This window comes from Sapajus apella, unplaced genomic scaffold (assembly GCF_009761245.1).
Source record: "Sapajus apella isolate SASKATOON/1434 unplaced genomic scaffold, GSC_monkey_1.0 scaffold35, whole genome shotgun sequence".
NCBI classification, from domain to species: domain Eukaryota; kingdom Metazoa; phylum Chordata; class Mammalia; order Primates; family Cebidae; genus Sapajus; species Sapajus apella.
In genome coordinates this window covers 16,994,558-17,021,620 of record NW_022436975.1, presented here as the reverse complement: position 1 = coordinate 17,021,620, position 27,063 = coordinate 16,994,558, and the positions used below count along the sequence as shown (strand labels likewise).

The 27,063-nt window shown below is 40.0% G+C and overlaps 1 protein-coding gene across 6 annotated transcripts in view; it reads right to left on the bottom strand.

The window, feature by feature from the left end:
- Positions 1 to 427: 427 nt before the first annotated feature.
- TRIM55 (tripartite motif containing 55) overlaps positions 428 to 27,063 on the bottom strand; it is a 48,612-nt gene continuing 21,976 nt past the window's right edge. The window contains exons 5-12 of one of the 6 annotated variants that reach the window (XM_032296226.1): positions 26,196 to 26,429; positions 25,832 to 25,854; positions 25,605 to 25,729; positions 23,493 to 23,731; positions 21,777 to 22,064; positions 20,396 to 20,483; positions 16,698 to 16,797; positions 1,372 to 1,445 (exon numbers count right to left, since the gene is read on the bottom strand). In XM_032296226.1, the coding sequence (XP_032152117.1) occupies positions 16,724 to 16,797; positions 20,396 to 20,483; positions 21,777 to 22,064; positions 23,493 to 23,731; positions 25,605 to 25,729; positions 25,832 to 25,854; positions 26,196 to 26,429 (1,071 nt within the window). In that variant the 3' untranslated portion in view covers positions 1,372 to 1,445; positions 16,698 to 16,723. Of the gene's footprint in view, positions 1,446 to 11,540; positions 11,625 to 16,697; positions 16,798 to 20,395; positions 20,484 to 21,776; positions 22,065 to 23,492; positions 23,732 to 25,604; positions 25,730 to 25,831; positions 25,855 to 26,195; positions 26,430 to 27,063 lie in introns of all 6 variants that reach the window. The other 5 variants (XM_032296221.1, XM_032296223.1, XM_032296224.1 and 2 more) reach the window with 5 other exon arrangements.

Genomic DNA, 27,063 nt, shown 5'->3' with positions numbered 1-27,063 from the left:
TTTTTCTAAGCTGTTTTCCAATGACTACTTCTAACAAGAGAAACTTGAGAGCATCTCCACTTAAGACGACTAAATTTAGTCGTTATAAAATGTCACAAAGGAAAAATTTTCTTATGATGAACATTTTGACTTTAATAATTACATAAATATCCTCCACATTTATGCCTATGCCAACCCTAATCACTTTTTATGCTTAGGAACATGAAGTATCTTTATTCATTTCTAAAACTGAACAGCACATTTAATTAGTTTTACAGTGCATTTGCTTTTGGTAGTTTATTTATAGCTTTAAAAATTCAATCAAATGTTTAATACTTCAAAATTAATTTGTCTGTATGAAGATGCTTCTTATCTGTGATTCTTGAAATACACTTAACTAATGGATTAATAAGATAACACAGAACACTAAATAAATCATTATAAGACAAAGCTTTTAAAAACATCATTTATTTAAGAGTTCATATAGAGTAAAGTTACACTTATGAAGGAGGCATTATGGTTGGACAAATACTAACAAAGCATGATTTAAATATATATATGTTTAATATGTGATGTGTGTGTATATATATGTAAATACATGTAGTTGTTCTGCAGTTTACCAGATTAGTGCCACAGTGAATACAAGAGAAACTAGACAGCTCTTGCTGGAAGATTTTTTCCAACTAAAGTGCTTAATCTATGAAAATATAAAACTATTAGAAAAACGTCTCAAGAGATGTCCCAGGCCTTCAGCCTTCTGGACTATGAAAGTGTCACTAAATTCAAAGAATATTTCTGAATATACATCCAGTGACATCTTTTATGCAAAAGAGGAAAACTTTGTGAAACATTGCATAGCTTTGGTCAATGATTTACTTTTTGTCCATATATTGATAAATCAGTCACTTCTGAATTGACACTGATTTTCACTGACCACCTGCACTGTTAAAAGAGTAAAGGAAATGAGAGCTACTATAATATAATAACAAAAAGCGCCTATTAAAGACGAGAGCATAGTGACCGCTTTTTTCAACATTTGCCACTTGTTACTTACACACACACGTACCATACCTACACACCCTTCACAATGTTTTCCACACAATAAAAGATTTGCATAAGATCAGTTTATTTTTTCCAGTGCTTTCTCCAACTATTTTCTCAAAATATTCTTTCCCCTCAATATGTTCGATAAGTCATCTGGAATTAGAGTTTTGGGTTATTTTTGCAGAAATTCTGTTCGGAGGTCCCTTTCATCATCTGCATAATATGAATTTCACTTGGGCTCCCTGCTGCCTATGTGCATTTCAGCCAGGCAGACAGAGGGGCAGCAGTTGGAATGAACATCATTCATTTAGGGAGTTCAACCAGGAAAAGGAGAAGATATGGCGAGCTGGCTCAGAATCAGCTCCACTGCCACTCACTGGAGCTGCAGCCTGTCCCTGGAGGGAAGGAGCCTCAAATCCAATCTACAATGGAAGAAAACGGGAATCAGAGAAAAAAGAGATTCATTCTTTTTGAATTGGTCCAGTCACTCTTCTACTGAGGAGAAAGTATAATAATAATAATAATTATTATTATAACTATTATTATATGGGACATAATTATTAGAAATGAAAAGCAAGCTCAGGTTACCTTGGCTACAGCCAAGAGTCATGAAAATAATTCACACTCATGATACAAAAAGAAGAAACAGTAATGCATGCAGTGGAGAGAAGTTCTTGGGAAAAAGGAGTTCAGAAGTTTTTTTTTAAGTCCACTTATACATGATTTATTGAGACAAAACTCTCATTGAAACTACTAGGAATTGGGTTTAGAAAAGGTTGAAGAATTTTTAAAAATTTCTAATTTAAATGACACTGCTATGCCACATGACATTGCGGGGCATATTAATATAATCTCTCCACTGCTGAAGAAGTTTCTGCCATGCATATACATATATATTTTCTTACTATAATTTTTGCAAAACTACGGGCTTAATTTTGGGCGAATTATGATGGGATTTTTTTCTCTAGGTAATAAAATCTAATAACTATATCTATATTAAATCAAATCCAATATAAGTATGTCTAAAGAAATAATTATAAGTACGTCTAAAGAAATAATTTTGTAAACACCTAAGAGAGACGGATTGCAATTCTGAATTGGCTAACCTAATATCATAAGCAAAATTTATTCATGTTGCTTCGGCTTTTAAAAATCACAACTTAATGGAATGAGGAACAATCATGAAAAAATCTTGCTGAAATGTGATTTCATTTTATGAGCTCAAATTCTTTACATTTCAAGGTACTGTGATAAACACCGTTCTTCCTAGGAGAAGTATGTATAAATAAGCAAACATGTTCTGACGACATCACTGGTAAAACTATCCCACCAGATTAGAATGCCACTGATTTCAAAGCAATGAGGTAGCCACATGCATTCAGCTCTGAAGCCCTGGATGATTTTATGAAGCTGCACTATGAATGGATAATACCTGGCACAAGCAAAGCAGAGCTTTGGTTAACTATGTTGTTTTGTTGCCACTCAAAGTAGTCTTGAGAGTAAAATGAGTTCTTAGCCTGTACCTTACCAGATTTTGCCCTAAACATATGTTTGGAGATGATGTTTCAAGAGCAATAAAATTATCCTAAGTCTTTATGGCTTTGGGATGATCCTTTGTACTGCCACATTGTTTCCTGATAGAAAGTTTAAAAAGGCCATGAAATCATATTACCCACCGTAGAGTAAAACCAAAGTACATAGTTTTCTATGAAGGAATAGTTGAGCCATCAAGTGAAATTGGGCTTTTTGAAAAAGGATGTTACCAGATTCTGTTGGTAATGGGTCAGATACCTCAACGTCCTTGAAATTGAAGTAAAATAAACATCATCCTGACAGAATCTTGCACCTATTTTTACACGTCAAACTCCTCCTTTGCCAACCATAGTCCTCTTACCCTGGCTAATAAAAAAAAACAAAAGGAAACAAAAAACCTCAAGTCTCATGTATGGTTTCTGCAAACAAAACAAAACAAAAACCAAACAACAACAAAACAACAACAACAACAAACAAATGATCTGGGCATATCATAAAAAGAGTTTTTTCTAACCATTCAATATGAGTGAATAGTGAATTCCGCCTGGATGAATAGACTATCAACGTCCATTTTGTGGCCTCTTTCTTGAAGGCATTTTCTAGTCTAAAGGGAAATTCCATGGCAGCTGTTCTAAATAGCTGAAGGGTGAAACAAGCGGGATAATGTGTTTTCTGCAGAAGGTATAATCTTTGGGAAACTACTGTTAGCAAACAAGCCCCTTGTACTGCTTTTGGGATGTATATACATTTTTGTGCTTTCCTGTACTAGAGATTAAAATCTTCCTTCCTTCCTTGGTTTTGTTTATATCTACTGAGGATCCAACAACCGGCTCAGCAAAGAAAGTTCTGTGCAAAGAGGCTTAGCCTAGTTTTGAATCCCACACCAACTACTTATTAGATGTATGACTTGGACAAGTTAGTTAACCTCTCTGAGCCTTAGTTTTCTCTTCTGTAAAAAAGAGATGAGAACCTCTATCTCATCTCTATTGTTGTAAGTACTGAATAAATAAAATAGTACACATAAAGCACTTTCCACATGCCTCACTTATATTAGGTTGGCCCGCCCTTCCTTCTTTCCTTCCTTCCTTCCTTCCTTCCTTCCTTCCTTCCTTCCTTCCTTCCTTCCTTCCTTCCTTCTTTCCTTCTCTCCCTTCTTCCCTCCCTTCTTTCTTTCAACAGTGAAGAGGCTCCTCTGCCATGCAAAATTGCCTGGGGACTGTTTATGATGAGCTGTATACAATAGCACTGACCCCCAGTAAGAAAAGACGATAGTATTTGCAATCTCATTTTTCCAGAATTGGGCATTATTTCTATGATTTAATCCCTTCAGTGTGCTGTAATCACAGGCATCAGTGACACTGTCCAGTGTATCTCCAAGAGGCCCAACTGCCTACGTGGCTACCTTATAAAGGAAGAATGAGTTAAAGATCTAAAACTCTTTTCTATAAGCACAGCCCATCAAATCAAAAGCAGGTCTTTTTCCTATAGCCTTCCCCAAATGGAGTTGTATATATGTGTTCCTTCATACTTTTCTAAATGCTGGCTTCCTTTTGTCACAGGAAGCGATATTTCTTGGGAATGGTGATGTTCTATGAGGCAGAACAAGAGGTAGAGAATTACAAGCACTGATCTCCTCTATCTGCTTGGAAGCTTGTCCTGCATTCCAGTTTGGTCTGATAGGTATTAAAAGTGAACAACAGATTGTTAGTTCCATGTTGCTGTCATGTGTTTAGAAGGTATCCGACAGGGATACCTTCTAAAAAATGCATCCTTAGATACTAAGCAGCCTTGAAAAGGAACAAGATCATGTTGTTTGCAGGGACACAGATGGAGAGAGAGGTCATTATCCTTAGCAAAGTAACACAGGAACAGAAAACCAAATACTACATGTTCTCACTAATAAGTGGGAGATAAATGATGAGAACACATGAACACAGAGGGGAACAACACACATTAGGCTCTTTTGGAAGGTGGAGGGTGGGAGGAGGGAGAGGATCAGGAAAAACAACTAATGGGTGCTAGGCTTAATATCTGGGTGATGAAATAATAGGTACAACAAACCTGCATGACACAAGTTTACCTATGTAACAAAACTGTTCTGGTGATTTTGTTGTTATGTGAACTTTATAGAATGTGCTTACACAAACCTCAGTTCGGGTGAGGCAAACATTGTCTGTAATGTGGAACTGTCCTGTACACAAAGATAGATGTCCAGAAGGCTCTGTCAGAATGCATGCTCATTAACTCCCCTCAACAAGAAATGATTCTAGATTTGGGCTGCTTCTACCTCTTGGCTGTTGTGAATAATGTTACTGTGAACAGGAGTGTGCAAATATCTGTGCAAGCAAATATCCTGCTTTCAATTCTTTTGAGCATATATTCAGAAGTGGAATTGCAGGATTTCATGGTACCTCTGTTTAATTTTTTGAAGGAACCGCTATACTGTTTTCCATAGCAGTTGCTATAGACCATTGTACAGTCCCCCAGCAGAGCATGAGGGTTCCAATTTCACCACATCCTTATTCCTAATTGTTTAATGTTTGCAGGGTATTTTGAAAAACTGTGAATTCATTGCAAACAAAAAAGCAGGACCTGGCACAGATATTTGCCATGTTCATAGCAACATTATTCACAACAGTTAAGAGGTAGAAGCAGCCCAAGTGCCCATACATGGAGAAGTGTATAAACAAAATGTCATGTGTACATACATTGTCAAGAATCAATAGAATACAATGAAACACTGTTCAGCCTTAAAAAGGAGGAAAATTTTGGCACATGCCACAACATAGATGAAGCTTGAGGACCTTATGCTAAGTGAAATAAGCCAGGCACAAAAGGTTTACAAATATCGTATGATTCCACTTATATGATGTATCTAGATAGTCAAATTCATAGACAGAAACCAGGATGCTGGTTACCAGGGGCTGGGGAAGAGTGAAATGGGGAGTTTTTGTTTAATGTGTAGAGTGTTTCTGTTTTGCAAGATGAAAAAGTTCTAGCAATTGTTTGCACAATAGTGTGAGTATACTTAACACTCCGAAACTGGACACTTAGACATGGTTAAGATGGTAAATTTATGTTCTGTATTTTTTACTAGAATTAAAAATTTAGAAAACATTCAGCCAACATCACATTAAAATTTGGATTTACAGGTTCTTTGGACAAAGCAGAAATTAGCAACCCCAGAACTTGCATGGAGAGCTAAGCAGTGTTGTGCCTTGGATTGGGAATGCTCTCTCCCTTCTGCCCATCTCGGTCAGGGTCACAGTGCCCAACACTCCCTTTGCTGCCCCTGCTGCAAGGCTGCTTTCAGCTGCCATTTATCACTGTGCTTTATCACAGTAATAAAGCACACTGTCATTTATCACAGTTTCTATGCTCAGAGTAAAAAGGAAACCAAGCGATGTCTTGTATTTATGCTTCTATTAACATTTTTCGGTTACCTGGCCTGCCTTTTCATTCATGTTACCTTCTTGGCTCCTAAAGGCACACAGGCTTATTGCTCTTAACAGAAGGTTAATTTTTAGTATGAAGGTACCAAAGAAAAGAAAGTAAAATGTTTGTTGGAGATTTGGCTTAATTTTTATGTTAAACATGATGAATTGTTTTTTTAAGCTAACGTGTGTCTCATGGCAAGATTTTTGACAATGAAACCATGAAACTGCCTTTAAAATTCATTTGAGTGCAGATGAGTTCCCAGGATCTTAGCATAAGGGATATAAATGGGTGCAGATTGGTGGATATGTGCTTGTTTGGGCTTGGGGGTCAATGCCAGTAGCTCCCTTTACTTAAATGCATCTCGTCCCACTATCTCCACCTAATGAAACTAAACAAATGCTGACATTCATTCCTGACAATGAATTCCTGACATTCATTCTGGCACAAGTCTGGGTAGTCACATTTAGCGGGGCATTATGTTTTTTTTGCTACCTCAAAGTAGAAGAGTGAGCTTACTTTTATCAATGACCAGTACCTTTGGGTCTCTAAGCTTCCCAGGGCTTCCATGACAGGCCAGCATCAACCCTTCCACAAATTATTATTCTCTACATCACCCATGACTCTGATCCACTAATGCTTACCTGTCTTGTGTTTCATTCCTTATGGCTCAGTCAAGCGATAGCAATCAAGCTGAGAAGATGCATTTAAACCAAGACATTGATGGATAATGATGGCCTCATGTATGCTCCTGCCAGATAACACTTTACCTAGAAATATTCATGTCTTATCCTGAGGAATGACTAATGCCAGGCCATTGAGAAGATATTGAGGGCCTTGAGGAAATTTACGTCCAGACACCCACAGTGAGGCTGCCATTTCCTCCATCTCTGAGTGCTGCAGGAAATGCCAGTCAGAAATTCAAGCTGACACAGGATCTGGTTACCACTGCATATTAAATGTTTGTCTTTCTGGGTCAATTTAAAGGAAGCCTTGGCCATCTCATGAAATGCCTTTGCCTTAAAGGAATGTGTATAGGAGGGGTACGGCTAGACTTAAGACTGCTGAGTGGGCAACCACCCAGTATCCATCTTGCACTTGCTAGGCTGGGTCAGAGAATCAAAGCCAGATGCTGGAAACAGGTGTGAGTAGGAATGCAGAGACCATGTTTAGAATGTTTGTTCAGAAAGACCAAGCCCAAATGTTGGCCTGCTCCCGCACTTAGCATTCCTGAACCTCAAGCTCTTGGATAGTTTAGGTGTTACAGATTCCTAACTAGGAAGGAGAGTACAGCCAAGAACCCAGGCCAGTCACCCGTGGTGAGAAGTAACTGAGGCACTGTCTCTGACTCATAGCCAAGGGTCAAAGCCTTGGAAACTCTGTTAGGCAGCTCTGCCATCATGGGTGTCTCTTTCACAGGAATGCAGACATTACTGCTTGGGACAGAGCAATCGAGGTATGTTAGGAATGAAGCATAGAAGTGTGAAAAGACAGCACAGCTAGAGGAAGCAGAAAATAAGAACTCCCAAAAAGAGCTCTGGAAGGAAAACACTCATTAAAATGCATTTTTTGGCCAGGCATGATGGCTCGTGCTTGTAATCCCAGTGCTTTGGCAAGTTGAGGCAGGAAGATTGCTTGAGGCCAGGAGTTTGAGGCCAGCCTGGACAATATGGCATGACCACACCCCTATAAAAAACTTAAAAAAAATAGCTGGGTGGGGTGGCATGTGCCTGTAGTCCTAGCTACTCAGGAGGCTGAGTTGGGTGGGAGAATCATTTGAATTCAAGAGTTCAGGGCTGCTATGAGTTATGATCACACCATTGCATTCTAGCCTGGATGACAGAGCGAGACTCTGTTTCTAAAAAAAAGAAAGCATTTTTTTTCTTGGGAGTATTTACAGCCTTACACACTGAGTGATTGAGGGGGTGGGTGGAGTGAGCTGACTGGGGGGCTTTGTTGCTGTCAGTTGCCTCCTTCTTGCTAAGAGAAAATGAGAAACCAGAATAATTTCCTGAGGCCCACCAAACAAGCAGGAATTAAACTCATTTTTTTTCTGACCTGGAGGAGGATGCTATAGTGTGTACCATTTGGTTAGTGTCAAGTGTGGTGTCTAGGAATTGTTGGGATCAGGGTAGAGAGGACAGGTTATGGAAGTTGATACCACAGCTTGGCAAAAACTTGCAGTCAGCCTTCTTCTCAGATATGGAGCTGACAACTGTGTGTCCTATAGGGAGAGTATGTGTATTCTTGTTCTTTCTGAAAAGAGAACTAAATTACGAAGAATTCGATCACTGATTCTTCACATTAATTCTTGCTTAACTTTGCGTTAAGCAAACAGACCCAACAGGTTGTCCTTAAGAACCATGGGAGGTCGACAGTATCATTATGCCCTTTATAGATGAGAAAGCTCAGACTCAGGAAGTTTGAGGACCCTGCTCAAAGTTACTCTAGGATAAAGTGCTGAGAGTTGTTCATAGTGACCAGAAGTCCAAAGGGAAAGAGGGCAGCTGATGCTGCTGCACAACTGAGGCTCGGGACAGGGCCAGCCTCTCCACTCACTGGAAGGCAGAGAGAGAGGCAGATTGGTTGACAGCATGGGACACAACTGAAGGATCTGCTTGCCCTCATTTGCAGTGGACAGCCACATCCCTGCCAGCAGTGGAGGCCTAGAAATGACCCACCTGTGCTTGTGAGGCTGTGCTGATCTGTCCTGAATGGGGAGTCAAAGCAGAGGAGCCCCTGGTCACGCTGAGTTTTGTATCAGTCCCATCAACCCAAGTGAAGCAGGAATTCATCACTTTTCTTAGATGTTACTTGGCTTCCATTTCACTGCATGCCCCACTTGGTGGAGGACGAGAGATCAAAAGGTAACAAGCTCTCAGCCATTCTGTGATCCTGAGCAAGTCACGCCTCTTTAAAATCTTCATTTTCCTCCACTATGAAATGGGGAAGTTTAACAGTTCCTACCGTAGTGAGGTTTAAATGAGAGGATCCTTATGAAAGACTTTCTAGATTATAAAGCAATGGACACACGTTAGTTACAGCCATTGCCAAGTGCCATTGTTTTTTCAGATGCATTAACACCATGGTGGACTAACTCTTCACTTCGTGGGCTGCAGTGGGAGAAAAGGTGTACCATGGAAATCACTGACATACACAAATAAAGGCAGAAAAAACCCACAGGATGTACAACACTAACAAAGGTCTTAGGTTAAATCAGAATAATAAACAATTTGAAAACACAGGAAGCTTAGCTCAGCTAGCTATGTCATAACAGTTCCCCCAGAGAGCTCTCCCAGAGCTGTGCTCACGGAATTGTAGAGTTGTAGGCACAGGCTGCCAGGGGAAATGAATGAATTCATTACCCTACTCACACACAATTTACATTTTCCTCTTTAAAATGGATACATCCATTTTAGCTTCCTGTTAAAGTGAAATTTACTTAGGATGCCATTTGATCCTGAGAAATGTAGTCCACAATTTTAGTATTGACTTTTTTTTTGGTCCTTCTAGTAAAACTCCCAAATTGACAGTTAATAGGAGATATAGTGACAGATATCGGGGGCCATGGGAAGATTGAGGAGATGGTAGCCCAGTAGTGGGGACCTGTATGTAAATTTCCTCAAGCCCCCCCCACCCGAATATTTGGCACTTTCTCAGCAGGAAAAAAAAAGCCCCCAAAAATAATATTGCAATTGTATGGTACAAATGAACAAGCATTAATAATGTTAAGGTAATGGTCTCATTCAAACTTACTTGTTAAAAACTTCCCCTCTCTTAATTTTTTTTCTAGGTAAGAATGTCTGCATCTCACTACCATAGCTTCCTATAATTTCCAGGATTATTAGGCCCTGAACAATGTTTTGCAGTAAATATAGGCCAGTCTTGAGGACTGATCAGTTTTTTCTCTAATTTTATCATGTTGAAATTCCAGCACAGTCAGGGCGCCTGGCATATCAGCGATTTGTAAGCTTGAATCTCCTAATTTATAAAACACGTAGCAATTGCTCTCAGTAGGGAATCTCTGTTTGAAAATAATTTGACACCCTGAATCCTTCAATTAAATTCAGAGAACAGTGTTAAATTTTCGTTCACTTCCGTTTGTTTTGGAAAATTAAATAGATAATTTCAAAGAACCCAAGACCTACAGTCATACTCATGGGAAATCATGTTCTTAGTCTCTAGTTTTTTTTAATGCTTTGTAATATCTTGTGAAATTAATCTTGCTCAGAAAAGCAGCTTCCTGGCCCTCTAGCCTTCTGCATCTCTCATCTCTCAGTCTCTAGTGGCAGCTGGAGTGGATGTTTGCACCTGAAATCAGAATATATAGCTTGGTCTTGAAAATCTATGCATAAAAATGCTTTTATCTTTTTGCATGTTACACCCAGAAGAGATGCAGGGCTCACAAAGGTTGCTCCTCCTTGGAACTTTGGCCCATTGTCCATCCCAGCTTAGGAAAATATGAATATTTCCAAGTGCACTGAGCCTTGAGTGATGAGCAATTTGAGAAAGGCCCAGGTCTGGGGACACATGTATTTCCCAGGCTTTCGGAAACACATGTTTCCGAAGGCCTGGGAAATAAACCCTGGGCTCCAAGAAGGGAAAAGAGTCTTTGCTAGCTCCTTCCTCCCTCATCCCCTCACAGTCTTTTTAACCATCTAAACCAAAAGTCCCTCCCTTCCTTCCTTCCTCCCTTCCTTCCTTCCTGCCTTCCTGCCTTCTTTCCCCCCTGCCTCCTTCCCATTTTTCCTTTCCCTTCCATTTTTCCTTCCCCCCCCCTTTTTTTTCCTGTAATGTAATTATTTTTATTTTCCTCTGGGTTCATCTTTATAATCTTATAAGACAACAATCGCGGAAACTGGGTTGGAGACTAAAAGGGCCGTGGGCTGGTTTTTCTTGGTGATACTTTCTCCACTGCATCTGTCTATAGCAGGCTATTGGCCTTGACCTCCACATCTCTGTTATTTGAGAGTGAAAAACCATAAGGTGTGAGGAACCCGCTTTGTTCCTGAGGCTGTCTTTGAGCTAATGACATGTCAGATACAAAGAAACTGGGGACACTTGGGAAAGGGGAAGGGACCATCTGCACCCTTTAGACACTTGGGTTGGGAACCATTGGATTTTCTCAGCCAAGAGGACAAGCCAGTGCTGAAAATCACTAGTCCATGACAGGTGGCCTCTGCAGTTTGTGGAAACTGGTTTAGACAGAAGAAAGGATGAACTAGGGCACAGGTATGTCATGAAAATGTACAGAGATACTAGCTCCTAAAGCAAAGTGATATCAAAACTAAAAATAGATACCCGCAGAACAGTGACAACTAATTACCAGACTGTGAGGTTCAGCTTAGACACTTAACGGTATCAGGCTCCTCCTCCGCCCAAGTCTTTGCTGCGCTTGGCCGTGCATGTGGCTGAGGGAGGAAAGGGGCACAGGCTTGCTGGATTGAGGTCGTGAAGCCTTCCCCACAGCTTGCCCTGTGGAATAATGCCTTAAGGATTGTCAGCACAGTTTCCCTCCAAGTGTCTCACCCCTATCTTTTTAAAGTTACCTTGGAAGAGGTTGCATGTGAATAAGGATCCTCTCTCTTCCTGTTCGAGCATGCAGACACAAAAAGAGGAGAGGTGGGTAAGTTCTGTTTTTAAAAAACACTTGTTTTGGGATCAATTCTTCAAGAAAATAAACAATGCTAAATGTGAATATATCTAAACAGTTTCCAAATACATGAGGCACAAACTGATACAACTGTTAGAAGAGACAAATCCACAATTCTAGTCAAAGATCTCAAAATTTCTCTCTCAGAAACTGATAAAACAGGTAAACTGAAAATCAGTGTGGGTATAGTAGACTTAAACAACACTATCAATCAACTGACTTAATTGACAGGAACAGAACATCATACCCAACAACAACATGTGGGACATTCACCAAGGTAGATCACAATCTGAGACATAAAACGAATCTTAATAAACTTAAAAGGACTGGAAACAAATAAAGTGTATTCTAGTCTCTCTCCACAATAGAATTAAACTGAAGTCAAAAAGAAAGAAACCTGAATATCTTCAAATATCTGGAAATGAAACACTACTAGACTAAATAACCCATGGGTCAAAGAAGAAACCACCAAGTAAATTAGAAAATGTTTTAAATTAATTAAAAATAAAAATACAACATATCAAAACTTGTGTGATGTGGCAAAAGGACTGATTAGATGTAACTTTCTAGCATTGAAAGTGTACATTAGAAAACAGGAAAAATTTCATATCAGTAATCAGAGCTTTAACCCTAAGAAACAGAAAGAGAAAAGTAAACCCAAAGTAAGCACAACGAAGAAAATCATCAAGAGCAGAAATGAATAAAATAGGAAAACCTGACCAAAAAATGGAGAAAACCAATAAAGCTAAAAGCTGTTTTTTGAAAAGATAAATAATCACAATACTGTGGAAAGTAGATTGAAGTTGGAGACCACATTGGCTTACTTGGAGGCTTCTATTAAAGCTATAATAATCAAGACAGTGTGGTATTGGGGGAGGAACAAACATACATATCAATAGTACAAAATACAAAGCCCAGAAATAGATCCACACATATAAAGTCAATTGAATTTCTGCAAAATTATTAAGGTAATTCACTGAGGAAAATGATAGCCTTTTTAACAAATAGTGCTAGAACAAATGAATATTTATATGAAAAACAAAAAAGCAAATAATAAACCTTGATCCTTACCTCATCTACACAAAAATTAACAAAATGATCTTAGACCTAATTTAAGAGCTAAAACTACAAAAATTGTAGAAGAAAACATGGGAGAAAATTTTTGTAATTTTGAGTTAAGCAAAGTTTTCTTAAATAAGACATAAAAAGCACAAACTATAAAGAAAAAAAAAATTGGACTTCATCAAAACTAAAAATGTTTTCTCCTCAAAATATTCTGAGAAATGAATAACAAGCATTGAGATTAAAATGGTAATTTTAAAAACTGCCAACAACAACAACAAAAGTCTAGGACCAGATGGATCCACAGCTAAATTCTAACAGACATTCAAAGAAGAATTGGTACCAATCCTGTTGACACTATTCTAAAAGAGAGAGAAAGAGGGCATCCTCCTTAAATCATTCTATGAAGCTGGTATCACCCTAATACCGAAACCAGGGAAGGACATTACAAAAAAAAGAAAACTGTGGACCAATATTCCTGATGAACATAGGTGCAAAAATCCTCAACAAAATACTAGTGAACCGAATCTAACAGTATATTAAAAAATCTAGTCCAACATGATCAAGTGGGTTTCATACCTGGAATGTAGGAATGGTTTAATATACATAAGCCAACAAATGTGATATGCCACATAAACAGAATTAAAAACAAAATTCACATGATCATCTCAATACATGCAGAAAAAGCATTTGACAAAATCCAGCATCACTCAGCAAAATTGGCATAGAAGGAACATACCTTAAGGTAATAAAAACTATCTATGACAAACCCACAGCCAACAAACTACTGAATAGGGAAAAGTTGAAAGCATTCCCCCAATAGCTAGAGCAAGATAAGGATGTCCACTTTCACCACTTCTATTTAACATAGTACTGGAAATCCTGGCCAGAGGAATCAGATAAGAGGAGAAACAAAGGTATCCAAATTGGTAAAAAGGAAGTCAAACTATTGTTGTTTGCTGATGATATATACCTACAAAATCCTGAACACTCATCCAAAAAGCTTCTAGAACTGGTAAATAAATTCAGCAAAGTTTCAGGATACAAAATTAATGTACAAAAATCAGTAGCTCTGCTATACACCAGCAGTGACCAAGCTGTTCTTCATCAAATCAAGAACTCAACCCCTTTCACAATATCTGAAAGGAAAAAAAAAACCTTAGGAATATACCTAACCAAGGACATGAACAATCTCTACAAGGAAAACTACAAAATATTGTTGAAAGAAATCACAGACAATACAAACAAATGGAAATACATCCCATGCTCATGGATGGATATAATTAATATTGTAAAAATGACCATACTGCCAAAAGCAATCTACAAATTCAATGCAATTCCCATCAAGATACCACCATCATTCCTCAGAGAACTAGAAAAAAAAATCCTAAAATTCATAGGGAACAAAAAAAGAGCCCTCATAGCCAAAGAAAGACTAATCAAAAAGAACAAATCTGTAGTCATTGCATTACCCAACTTCAAACTATCCTAGAAAGCCATAATCACCAAAAAAGCATGGTACTGATATAAAAATAGGCACATAGACCAATGGAACAGAATAGAGAACTCAGAAATAAAGCCAAATACTTCCAGCCAACTGATCTTCAACAAAGCAAACAAAAATATAAAGTGGGGAAGGGACACCCTACTCAACAAATGGTGCTGGGATAATTGGCAAGTCACACGGAGAATAATGAAACTTGATCCTCATATCTCATCTTATACAAAAATCAATGCAAGATGGATCTTAAATCCATCTTAAATCTAAGACCTAAAATCATAAAAATTCTAGACAATCACATAAGAAAAACCCTTCTAGACATTGGCTTAGGCAAAGACGTCATGAACAAGAACTCAAAAGCAAATGCAACAAGAACAAAGATAAATAAATGGGATTTAATTAAACTAAAATGCTTCTGCACGGTAAAAGAAATATCAGCAGAGTTAACAGACAACCCACAGAGTGGGAGAAAATCTTCACAATCTGTACATCCAGCAAAGGACTAATATCCAGAATCTACAGGGAACTCAAACAAATCATCAAGAAAAATAAAACAATCCCATAAAAAAGTAGGCTAAGGGCAGGAACAGATAATTCTTGAAAGAAGATATACAAATAGCCAACAAGCACACGGAAAAATGCTCAACAACACTAATTACTGGGGAAATGCAAATCAAAGCCACAACGTGATACCACCTCGCTTCTGCAAGAATGGCCATAATCAAAACATTTTTTAAAAATGTTGGCGGGGATCAGGTGAAACGGGAACAATTTACAATGATGGTGGAAATGTAAACTAGTACAACCACTATGGAAAACAGCGTGGAGATTCCTTAAAGAACAAAAAGTAGATCTACTATTCATTTGATCAAGCAATACAGCTACTAGGTATCTACCCGGAGGAAAATGTCATTATATGAAAAAGATACTTGCACATGCATGTTTATAGCAGCACAATTCACAATTGCAAAACTATGAAACCAGCCCAAATGTCCATCAGTCAACGAGTGGATAAAGAAAATGTGTTGTATATATATATATATACATATACATATAATGGAATACTGCTCAGCAATTGAAAAGGAAGGAAGTAATGGCATTCTCAGCGACCTGGATTGGAATGGGAGACTATTATTCTAAGTGAAGTAACTCAGGAATGAAAAACCAAAGATTGTATGTTCTCTTATATGTGGGGGCTAAGCTATGGGGGATGTAAAAGCATAAGAATAATACTTGGAACTTTGGGGACTTGGGGGAAAGAGTAGGGATTGGGGAGGGATAAAATACCACACATTGGGTACAGTGTACACTGCTCGGGTGCACCAAAATATCAGAAAACACCACTAAAGAACTTATTTATGTAACCAAACACCACCTGTTCCCCAAAAACCTATTGAAATAAAAAAAATAAATAAAAGAAATGAAAGGGAAAGCCACAGGCTGGGAAAAAATATTTGCAAAACATCTATGCAATAAATGTAAGGAAGTTTTATCCAAAACACATAAAGAACTTCTCTCTAAGAAGATAAACGACTGAATAAAACATTGAGCAAAAGATGTAGAGTTACTTCACCAAAGAAAATATAAAGATGACCAATAAGCTCAAGAAAAGGCGCTAACCATTAGTCTTTGTCAAAATGCAAATTAAAACCGTAAGAGATGCCATGCATAATTGTCCACCCAGAATAGCTGAAATATCACAGACTGACACAATACCACACAATGGCTAGAATGTAAAGTAGGTAGAACTCTCTTACCTTGCTAGTGGAAACAGAAAAAATTGAATAACCACTATGGAAAACAGTTTGACAATTTCTTATACGTTAACCACAAACTTACCATAAATCCAGCAATTCTACTCCATTTACTCAAGAGAAATGAAAACATCTATTCACACAAAGACCTACATGTGAGTGTTCATAGAAGCTTTATTTATTATAGCCAAAGATGCTAACAACACAAACATCCATCAAGTGATGTATGGATAAATAACTAAGTCCCATACCCACGCAATAGAATACCACTTGGGAGTAAAAAGAACTGAGATACTAAAACATGCCACAAAATAAACAAATCTCAAAAGCATTATGCTAAGTAAAAAAAAGCCAGTCATAAAAGCCTACAACACTGTATGTTTTAATTCATAGGACCATTTGGAACTGGCAGAACTATAATGACAATCAAACACATTGGTAGTTGCCAGAGGCAGGGATGCGGGGAAGGGATTTAACGGTAAAGACACATGAGGAAACTTTCTGGGGTGATGAAAATATTCTATATCTTAACTGGTGGTAGCTATACAATGCTACATATTTGTCCAAACTCACTGAACTGTACACTTAAAACGGGTAAATTGTAGTGTAGGTATATCTCAATAAAGTTGATTTTAAAAATCACATCTTTCATTTCTTCATTCATCAAATGTTCTGTGACTGCGTCTGCTGTATACATCCTGTCTTTGCTCTACTGAGCAGTGAGGTCTGCAAGTACCTTTAGGTGACTTCAGAGTGGAGTCATCATGGATGTGGAGTACATGGACTGTAATAGCAACTGCGTAAACTTTCAGCTGAATGAGTGCCTAGGGCAAAATCTGGAAAATGATTTGGGAAATTGGGATTTATGTAAGAGCTTTAAGTCAATCAATGTACTTTGAGAAATGCAATGGACTCTCTTACTGAAATTATTGTCGCTCATAATGACTTGTGTCAGGCCTAAGTCCATAACCTTCCCAATGAAAATATTTGAACCCAATTATAAAATTCCTAGTACTAGATTTGTCACAGCCCAATGTTGGATGTATAAATGAATCTATTTATTGAATAGTCTCTTTATTTTCCTGATGAGAAAACTGAGTCTCAAAGAATATAAGTGCCCAGAGTCAGACGCTAAAGCAGATCCAGGATCAGATCTGAAGTTCTTTCTTCTAACTTCTGGATCTTTCTCAAATTTCTACCCACTTTGTTTGTCTATTTTTCAGGCTTGAAGAATAGAAAGTGAAAAGTGGATATTTTTGAAGCAACAAATCGCTATGACATAGTAAAACTTTTAGGGCCTCTTATTACTGCAACTTCGTGTTCTGGTGAAATACCAAGTGTGGTTCTATATAGAGGCAGAAATTGCAGAGATTTCAATGCCAAAGTCCCCATCTCCAAAGCAAGTGGCTCTAGCTGGAGTGTGTATGTGTGGCAGGGGGGTGCGGGGTGGGGTGATCCTCTTACCTTGAGGCAGCTGCTGTGTGCAGCTCAAGTATCAGCCAGAGCAGCTGCTGAGTTAATCCACCAAATAGGGAGACATTTCTCTGGAAACCCCTGTTCCCTGCATAGCTCCCATTAAGTGGTTTGGGCAAATACTTCCAGGTGAGGCCACTAAGCTGCACTGGGAAGGGAGGAAGCGGAATTGGGAGGGGGCTTTCATTGTTGCTGCTCCCACCTCTATAACAATTTAATTGCCACACATATTCCCAATAAAATGCCCACTGTTCATGGGGAGCAGGTTAGGGGTGGAAGCAGACTGAACCAGAAATGGCCGTAAGAAGGCATGCCCAAAAAACAAGGCCTCACAGAGACTGCTTCCAAGGCAGCCAACCTGTCTCACAGCATCCTTCTCCCAGCTTATTCATGCCTTGTTTTCTGGGGTTGATTAGGACATGGTATAATTCTTTCAAAATGAAATTTAGAATTAACACATGAAAGTAAATCAAAGGTTATTTCTACCAAACACTCTTTACATTGAGAATATAGCAGGACTGGCTTGGAAGGGCAGAAACTGAAAGGATGACCCTGCAGCTAAAGATGAGATTATGCATGAGGGCTTTGCACGGTCTTCTGGGAGGAGTGGCGTGTGGGGAGGTTCCAAGTGCATCCTGCAGAAGCATGGATGGAAACTGGGGCCTTTATGAGTTCAAATTCACCACAGGGCTGAATCCAAACCTTGCTTTTTCTTAGAGAATACCTGTGGGAGCCACAACACTCCTTTGATCTAATAAGAAGTAGTGGTCCTGTTCATCACTGGTAGAGGCAGCTGACGTTTGGTTTTTGCCATGACCAGTTTTTTGCCTGTGTACTTGGGTGAAGAGAGAAGGTATGTGATCAAGTAGAAATTGTTCCACCCCAGAAACCACAGGCAGTAAAATCAAGGGAAGTTTTACTGTGTACTTGGATATGAGGAAAGCACCTGGAAATAGAGCATTGCTTCTGAAAGGTTTGCAGTTCAGCTGTTGGGGGCTGAAGGTAGTTTACAGGTCAGCAAGTGAGCCTGAGATGCTTCTGAGTGTTTAAAGGCAACATTACTCTCTGACATGGGACCACCTGGTAAAGAAAGATAAGACCACTGCTGAATCAAGGAGAACTCTTACCACATCCTAAATGTTCAAGGTAGGACTAGTGATGAAATGTGAAATTCCAACACTCTAACCTTGCACTAGACAAATATGAATCTGGTAAACTGGGTTCTGAAGTGGTGAAGGTGAATCAGGCCTGCAAAAACTTCTCAAAGGCTGGGAATTTGCTACTATAGTGAGGTCTCTATCAACCTGCCCATATCCCACTTCCAGGATCAAAGAATAGTACTCCATCATGAACAGGTGTCTTTCTTTATGTGAAAGGCCACACCAAGAACCATACAGCAAGGTTCTTTGTGATACTGGATGTCAACATTCTCCCTATACCTTCTCTGCCTGCCCCACCCTCCACCCCCCAGGCAGGCATGTGGATGTCAGTATACATGACATGGGCTCAGTGGATGGCAGCCTTGAAGCATGACACTCCTTCTGCAGCCTCAGAGAAGCATTACAAGACATATATGTAGGGACAAAGCCCCAAACCCGAATTCTCAAAATGTAAACAGAACCCTTCAGACAATTATTCAGATCCACAATTAGGTCCTGGTTCCAATAAAGCACGGAGTTTTCTCTCTCACCATTTGTCCCCGAGTCCATGGCCAATACAACCTCCCACTGCTCTTTACCACAGACAATGTCTGGAGGATTTGGGCCCTGAGCAGTCTATAAGAACACTTGGGACAGTCCATGGTGCACAGGTTTCCAGCTGACTGTTGGACATTGTGGGCAGGTCCTGCTCACACAGTTACAGACACACAGAGACCTGTGGAGGCCCCACTGCCATTGCTGAGCTGATGGCTAATGAGGCAGAAAGGAAGTCTGTGATTGGAGCTTCCAGGAGCATCAGTGTCAACCCAGGGAAAAGTCAGTGAGCCAGAAATAGCCAAGGTCTTTCAGCACCATTGACCCTGAACTGCCTCTGAGCTATAGGTACAAGGAGCTGGGTTTCAGGCCCAACAGGGTCATTTACTCAAAAGTACATGGGAGTTGGGATCTTTAAGTATTATTAATTAAACTGAGAACTTTCAAAAGGCTATTAAATTAAGATGTCAGTCCTCAAGCAAACCTCATAACAGCAATCAAGCAAAGGCTTGGCTCTGAGAAGGGTAACTCGGAAATAATACGCAGGGGCTGCTTCATGACTTTATGCCTTGGTTCTTTGGTTTTAATTACTGATGGCTGCTAAGTGCACACTGATCTTTTGGCTGTTAATTCATTCAGGTCTCACATGGGTGCAATCCCCCAGATACTGCTTCACTGAGGGCATCTTTCTCTCAGGGACCTTCTCTCCCAGGAGAAACTCTGTAGAGCCTGAGGGTTCAAAGAGGACCCACCTACCTGCTCACCTACACAGAAACTGCCTAGAACAGCAGCCCACCAGGAGTCACTTGGCCACTTCCTAGACATCTGTGGTGTAAGCAGATAAAATGCTTCTACTTAATCGACGGAAACCTGTATTTTCCCCAGGAGTCCTTTGTCACTCCTTTCTCTACAAGGAGTAGGTCCTCACGGCATTATGGACATTTGAAATTGGCCTCCCCTAATGACCATTCTGGAGGGTTTGCTCCTCCTGGATTACTGAATAATTGCCCACGGAGTCACTGTTCTCAGTCAAGGTTCCCCTCCATGCAGGAATAGATAATGGAGCAATTCTCCTCAGGAAGAGATCTCGAGGTGATTGCATTGTGGGAACTTGAGGCCTCCAGTATAATCTGTGAACAGTGTTTTTTTTTTGGGAAGACTGAGCCTCAAGATTTGGGAAGAAATTCATCTCTGGGCCTACAGAAGAGGAACATTATGGAAGAAACTATGTGAGATGTTAGTCAAGGGAAAAGAAAACATTTCCTACCCATTAAAGCAAAAATCAAGCACTGAATCTGACTCCAGATGTAGTGAAGTATAAGAAAAGCCAAAAGCGCTAGGCAGATTACTAACTCCTGTGAGAAAATAAGAAGAAAGCTTCACTGATATTATCACAAATAGTTATTTTCAACATTATTTCAATGGACTTTTCATTTTGGTTTGAGCCCTACTACAGGCTCTTCATGGGGTAGTGCACTGCTGTTTTCAGAAAACAGCTTCTTGGCACTCAGCTTCTACTACCATGTCTAAGAATTGCCATACATTTTCTAGAAATAATCAGTCTACTGCATCTTTTACCTAAAAACCACCTCAAAAGATTTCCTCACACCAAACGTTTATTTTTGTCACTTTTATCTGTGAAAATAAACATCCAACCGCAAAGCATGTTACTTTTAACATTCCAAAAATCATTTCCTTTTATTATCTCATGGAATTGAGATCTACTTGAGCAGATGCAATCAAGATAATTAGTCACTTTCTGAGTTTTGAAAACATGTTGTTTGTGGTTCATGATCAATCACCTGATGACCCAGGAGCATGGAACTGTAGAGTGCTTTCTGACAGCCTCTTGCCTGGGCAACACTCACACCTCACACATCATTTAAGAATGCTCATGAGTATGGAGTCGCTATGAACATTCTTCCTTGTGAAGAAATTGTAAAAGATTTCTTCTATGGACTCTTTGAGACATGCAAACATCTAACCAATTGTTAGGTGGAAGACATGGACTTCAACTCTCATTATATAAAGAAAGAGTCTCTTGGAAAAAGTCTCTATGGAGGAGCACCTATGCTTTTCTGCTCCCAGGAGCACATGCTTAAGAAGCACAGGTTTAATCAAGCCAAGACTATCTCTGTCTAGCTGTGGCCAGCACACTCCAAGAATCCATGAATCAGAGGTTATGTTCCAGAACAGAATTAAAACTCAATTCAAGTGTGCTCCTTGGGGGTTGCTGGGAATGACACAAAGCAGGGGATTAGTCTTTGCAAGCCCAAGGAGGACACATGGAAGGCTGGGCAAGGGCAAGTGACTGTTGCAAAGGAGGATCAGGGACACAGCCCGTCACTGCAGATGAAGCAGCGCTCAGCAGCATGCCTATGGGCCAGGCTCACTTGCGCCCCTCCCCTGGGAAGCCAGGTGTGAGGTACCATGCACCAGCAGAGTGAACTCAGATTTGTTTTATTTTGTTTTCATTTATGTGGAGCTCAAAATAAGCCAACAATGGGGGATGAGTCGTTTCTGTACTTTTTCCCTGGCTGAGGTTTCTCTCTGCCGTTTTGAAAGCCCTTTTTCTTCTTGCTATGGCCTGTTCCAGTGAGACCCTAAGGGGCGCGGGAAAGCATAGACACAAGTGCATCATCACTAACCTGAGAAGTAGCTGCAGGCGCACTAGTTTCCTTACCACTCACAGCTGCCCTCTCACTCGTTGCGGCTGCTGCCACTTCTGCCTTCTGTACATTCGAATCCTCAGAACCTGGAGGCCCTATTTGCCCCAGACCTTCGCTCCCTGGGGTGCAAGGTGGGTTGGTGGTGGCTTTCCGGGTTTGGCCTTTATACCAACTAGGGTAAAACAAGGGATCCGCAGTTTCCGCTGCTGCAGGGACTGGAGTTTCAGACTCTGTGGTCTGCTGAGAGCCAGTGGGCACAACCTCCCCCTTAATCAGAACAGATAAATTCAAAAGTAAAAAAAAAGAAAAGAAGAAGAAAAAGCAGTCGATTTTAGTTCCCTTTGGGTTTGAACACTGTGCGTTCCCTGCATGCAGCGCCTTGGTGGCTGTTTTAGTTCATCCCACCCTCCAGAAGCGCTAAGAGCAGAATGGTGACCACAGCGTCCCTCTGTCCAGCATCTGGATGTGCGCGCTCTTCTTTTCTGAGCTTGTCTTTCACTCTTTGGGAACCCAGGCAGGCAGAAAGCAGAAATATCAGTGAATATTGCTTATAAAATATCAGATATGGGAAAAGGGTCAAGCTATTGACTAGAATTAATTTGTAGGCATTATGCATGAGTGCCCAAAACCTCTTTATAAAAACCAAAAATTAATCTCATTGATCAAATCCAACCCTCACTCAGTTGCTATCCCTCTTTCAATTTTAGTTCAACTGGAATGCTCAGAATTTAAGGATTCTAGACTATAAATGGCATTTTAGCCTGGTTTACTGTGGAGACAGAGCACAGAAATACAATTCCATCTCCGAGATCCCCCTCTGGGGTTTTGTTTCAATCCACTTCAAAAGCAGGTGCAGAATCAGGACTCCTCTCTGATGAGTCTACACTGCCTGCATACTCAACAGGTTGGGATCCTGTCTGCTGAAGTGTCATGGAGTCCACGCAAAGGCTTGAAAACTGGACGGTGACATCTTTGAAACATGAGGTCAGCTGATTAGGTGCAGCATCTGGGGTGAGCTAATTTCTTAAGGTATGTTTTAAACAATTCTGTCAATATGCAATCTCATCAAATGACAAATCCATAGAAAACCAGGCTTCATTGTTTGCTCACTGAAGGAAAAAATGCAGAAGTTGTATTTCAGGGTAAGCAACAGGAACATAAACTAGTGTAGTTTTTCTGTTTACCTCCTCAATTATCTACCGAAAATTCAAAGTTCTGAAAGTATAATCACTTTTGTTTCTCACCCTATATGATATTTTATTTCTCAACCTATACTCTACATCTACATTCATTAAGTAACAAAGAACAGACCCTGTCCCCATGATTTCAACTCTCTATGAATTAACATGACACACAGACATGGACGGACACACACACACGCACACGCACACACACACACACACACACACACACACACACTTACACACACAATTTCCAGACATAGACTGCCTCAGGTTTGAGGACATTACTGTGGGAAAGTTGTATTAAATTAAGTTTTGTTAACTAACAATAACCACAAAGAACCTGTTTAATCACCTAGAGGACTTTTCTCCCCGACCATCCTGAAATCTTTTGTCTACCACATAAAATGTCTGGCATATAGTTATCTTAAGGGAGAACAGAGTAAACTGTTTAGGCTATTCAGTAAGTAGACATGCCCATGTGCCCTGTAGAAAGGGACTCAGAAGGGGTTACCTGTGTCAAAGGCGCATCCACAGCAGGCGGCAGGGCTGTAGGTGGCTCTGGAGAGGAAACTGGAAGTGTCCCAGGGGCAGCCTGCAGCTCCAGCTGAGAGAGCTCTGAAGATTTTTCTGGGCTTTCCTCTTCTCTTGGAAACTCTGTTTGAACATTTTCTACTTTTTCCACTTCTAGTGCTTCTCCTCCCATTTCTCCTTCTCCTTCTCCGCCTTCTTCTTCTTCTTCATCTTCATCTTCTGGTAAAGTAAGGTAAGGTATCTTTAAAATTGTTGTAACTATCCCTGCAGCCATGGGAACAGTTAATGGCCAGTGCTTATAGCCCCAGTTAAGGTCAGGGTCAGGGAAGTCCTCTCCGACAGACACTTGACAGTGGTCCAAGTGTGCCGTGCCGAGGATTTGTGCTTCTAGTGGAATGTGGACTGGACAAATGTGAAGGAACCATCACCATCCTCCTTGTTCTCCTCCCCAGTACAAAGTCTTCACCCCTGCTGTGCATCATGCTCCTCACCTTCCAGAGCCTGTCCACATTTTTATTACAGTCTGCCACATCTGCAAACTCTTGGAGGGCTGGGATTGTCACTTATTTATCTCTGTCAGATTAAATGGAAGTGCAACTCTCTTCCCTATCTCAGAAGACAAAACCCTTTTCTCATTTTAGCTTTCTACCTCCGTTGTTCAGTGAATACTGACTTTTGCCACAGTAAATGCCATGACTCTTTGCTTTCTCTCTTTTTTTAAGACAGTCTCACTCTGTTGCCCAGGTTGGAGTGCAGTGGTATGATCTAGGCTCACTGCGACCTCCATCTCCTGAGTTCAAGTGATTTTCCTGCCTCTGCCTCTGGAGTAGCTGAGATTACAGGCATGTGCCACCATACACAGCTAATTTTTTTTTTGTACTTTTAGTAGAGATGGGGTTTCACCATGTTGGCCAGGCTGATCTCGAATTCCTGGCCTCAAGTGATCCACCTGCCTTGGCCTCCCAAAGTGCTGGAATGCCGTGACTCTTTTCCTGATCCACTGATCTTAATATTCCCTCAGGTGTCATTAAGAACAGACAATATTAAGTGATTTTTTAAAAAAGATATATCCTGGAGATTTGCCTTTAAAATTTTGTCTGTGGATGTTGTTGCGGCCTTATAGCATTACTAGTGGTCTAGCTGAAGGGTGTGGTCATCTGGATGGCTAGCATGAGTCAAGGTGATCAAACTTTTTGGTCAGCTTCAAGATTATTTCCCTCTTTTCAATTATTTAATCAGGATAAAATTTCAGGAATGGGATTTCTGGGCCGAAAGGTAGGAATGTGTTCATAGCTCATGGAGTATAACTGATCACATAGATCCAGCTTTATGTCCAGGTTGTGACTTATTCTATGAGTTGTTACTGCTCTTGTCCTCTGAAGTTTGATTAAGTTGATATGCTACAATATCTATCCCAGATGCCTCCTATGTATTGTCTTTATCTCAACCTTAACCTTGCTCCTGCTGACACTTTACATCATTGTGGCTAACACTGTGCATAGGATTGAAGTTGAGATACCATCATCACCATCAATTATGAAGCATTTGCCTATCCAGAGTCAAATACCCAACCAGACATTAAAATAGGCACCAGGCTGGGCACGGTGGCTGACACCTGTAATCCCAGCACTTTGGGAGGCTGAGGCAGGTGTATCACCTGAGGTCAGGAGTTCGAGATCAGCCTGGCCAACACGGCAAAATCCCATCTCCCTAAAAATACAAAAATTAGCTGGGAGTGGTGGCGGATTCCTGTAATCCCATCTACTCAGGAGGCTGAGGCAGGAGAATTGCTTGAACCTGGGAGGCGGGGGTGCAGTGAGCTGAGATCATGCCATTGTACTCCAGCCTGGGCGACAGAGTGAGAGTCCAACAAAATAAAAAAAGCCACCATATATTCAAAGTTAAATAATCATTGTCAACAAACGATGCGATCCTGTAATGTAATAGAGCTGAACATTGGATATAATCCTTGTGAAGTTGTAGACATTGATTCTGGAGGTGATTCTGAATCCCCCCTTTCCTCCCATCCAACTTGTCGGCAGCTTTCACACACCTGCAGCTTCGTCTATATGGTCAAAAAAAAATAACAAACCTCTGTAAAAGTCAATTTCACGTATTATCTTTTCTTCCCTATTGAGGTTGACTGTGAAGTGGTTCATGTTCTCATAGCCATGTTCTATTTTCTCCATCTGAAATGCCTTTGATGCTTCGGAGATTCTGCAACAAAGACAAGTTGCCACTTGCTGTCACTGTTTAAAATTGGACAGCCTTGGGTAAAGGTGACAATATGCATTTTTCCATAAAATAAAAAGGTCTTACTTTTGTAGCAGGGTTTTGGCATTCTGTGAAAGCAAACAAAAGATAGTCTTGCTAAATTATTTCCATAGAAGACAGTGGTAAGACAATTATTTCCTTTGCTGACTCTGAGAATCTCATAGCTTAGTTTCTAAATGTCATAAATAACTACCATCTTATACGAAAACCCTCTTAGATTTAAGCAGTATCATAGACATATGTTTTTTTGAGTTGTTTGAATAGATGAATATATGAGCATATGGAATTTATATTTTAGTCGGTAAAAATAAATAAAAAATGAAATGTGCATAAAATAATGAAAATGTGATAACTAATTTTCCAGCACCCACCTTTTGGGTTGTTACCTTGGTGCCAAAAAGAGACTTACCTGCAGAAACACTGCCATTTCTGGCTCATCCATAAACTGAATTCCTGACTCGACCAACTTTGAGACATTCTCCAAATGATCAGAATACTTTTTGATCAGAGCACGAACATGTTCCAGTTTTTCCTCTTGGGTTCGGGTAATGACTTGGGTCATTTCGTTCTTCCTCTCCTCCAAAATGCCATACAGGTAATCAAACTTCTCACAAAGCTCCTGTTTCTGTTTTCTGCAACATTCCTATTCGTTGGGTTAGCTAACGTTAGAAAGTGTTTGAAAGAAAGTCGATTTGGAAAAATCACCTAAACATCTTGGGAAAGAACATTTACTTATGTAGGATATATATATATTTTTTTACCCTGAAAGTGTCCATTTAGGTATGGATACCTATTGTGTTGGTGCTTTGGAAATTCAATTTTAACCAGTTTGACATTTAGACAGTCCAAATATCAATCAAACTGGCTATATGAATCAATGATTTTCCAATCTTCTGTTCTTTATAAATGGAGAATTTCACAGAAATTAGGACTGATTTTCTTTTATATTGTATTTGAGTTACATAGGTTATACTTTGCTTTGAAGTGTGTGTGCATGTGTGTGGGGGTGCAAGGAAAATGCTTAGATACTTCCTGCTTTGTACCCTTAACTCCCTTTCTGTTCCACTTATACCAATATTGTCCTAGTTTCAGTCCTTCTATATAGATTTTGTAGCTTCCCCATGGCCTTTGCATCTAGGATTTCCTCCTCCAAGCCATTCACACACTGCAACCAAGTTAATTTTCCCAGAGTACAGTTCTAATCTCTCTCTTCCCCTTCCTTCCTTCCTTTTCCTTCCTTCCTTCCTTCCTTCCTTCCTTCCTTCCTTCCTTCCTTC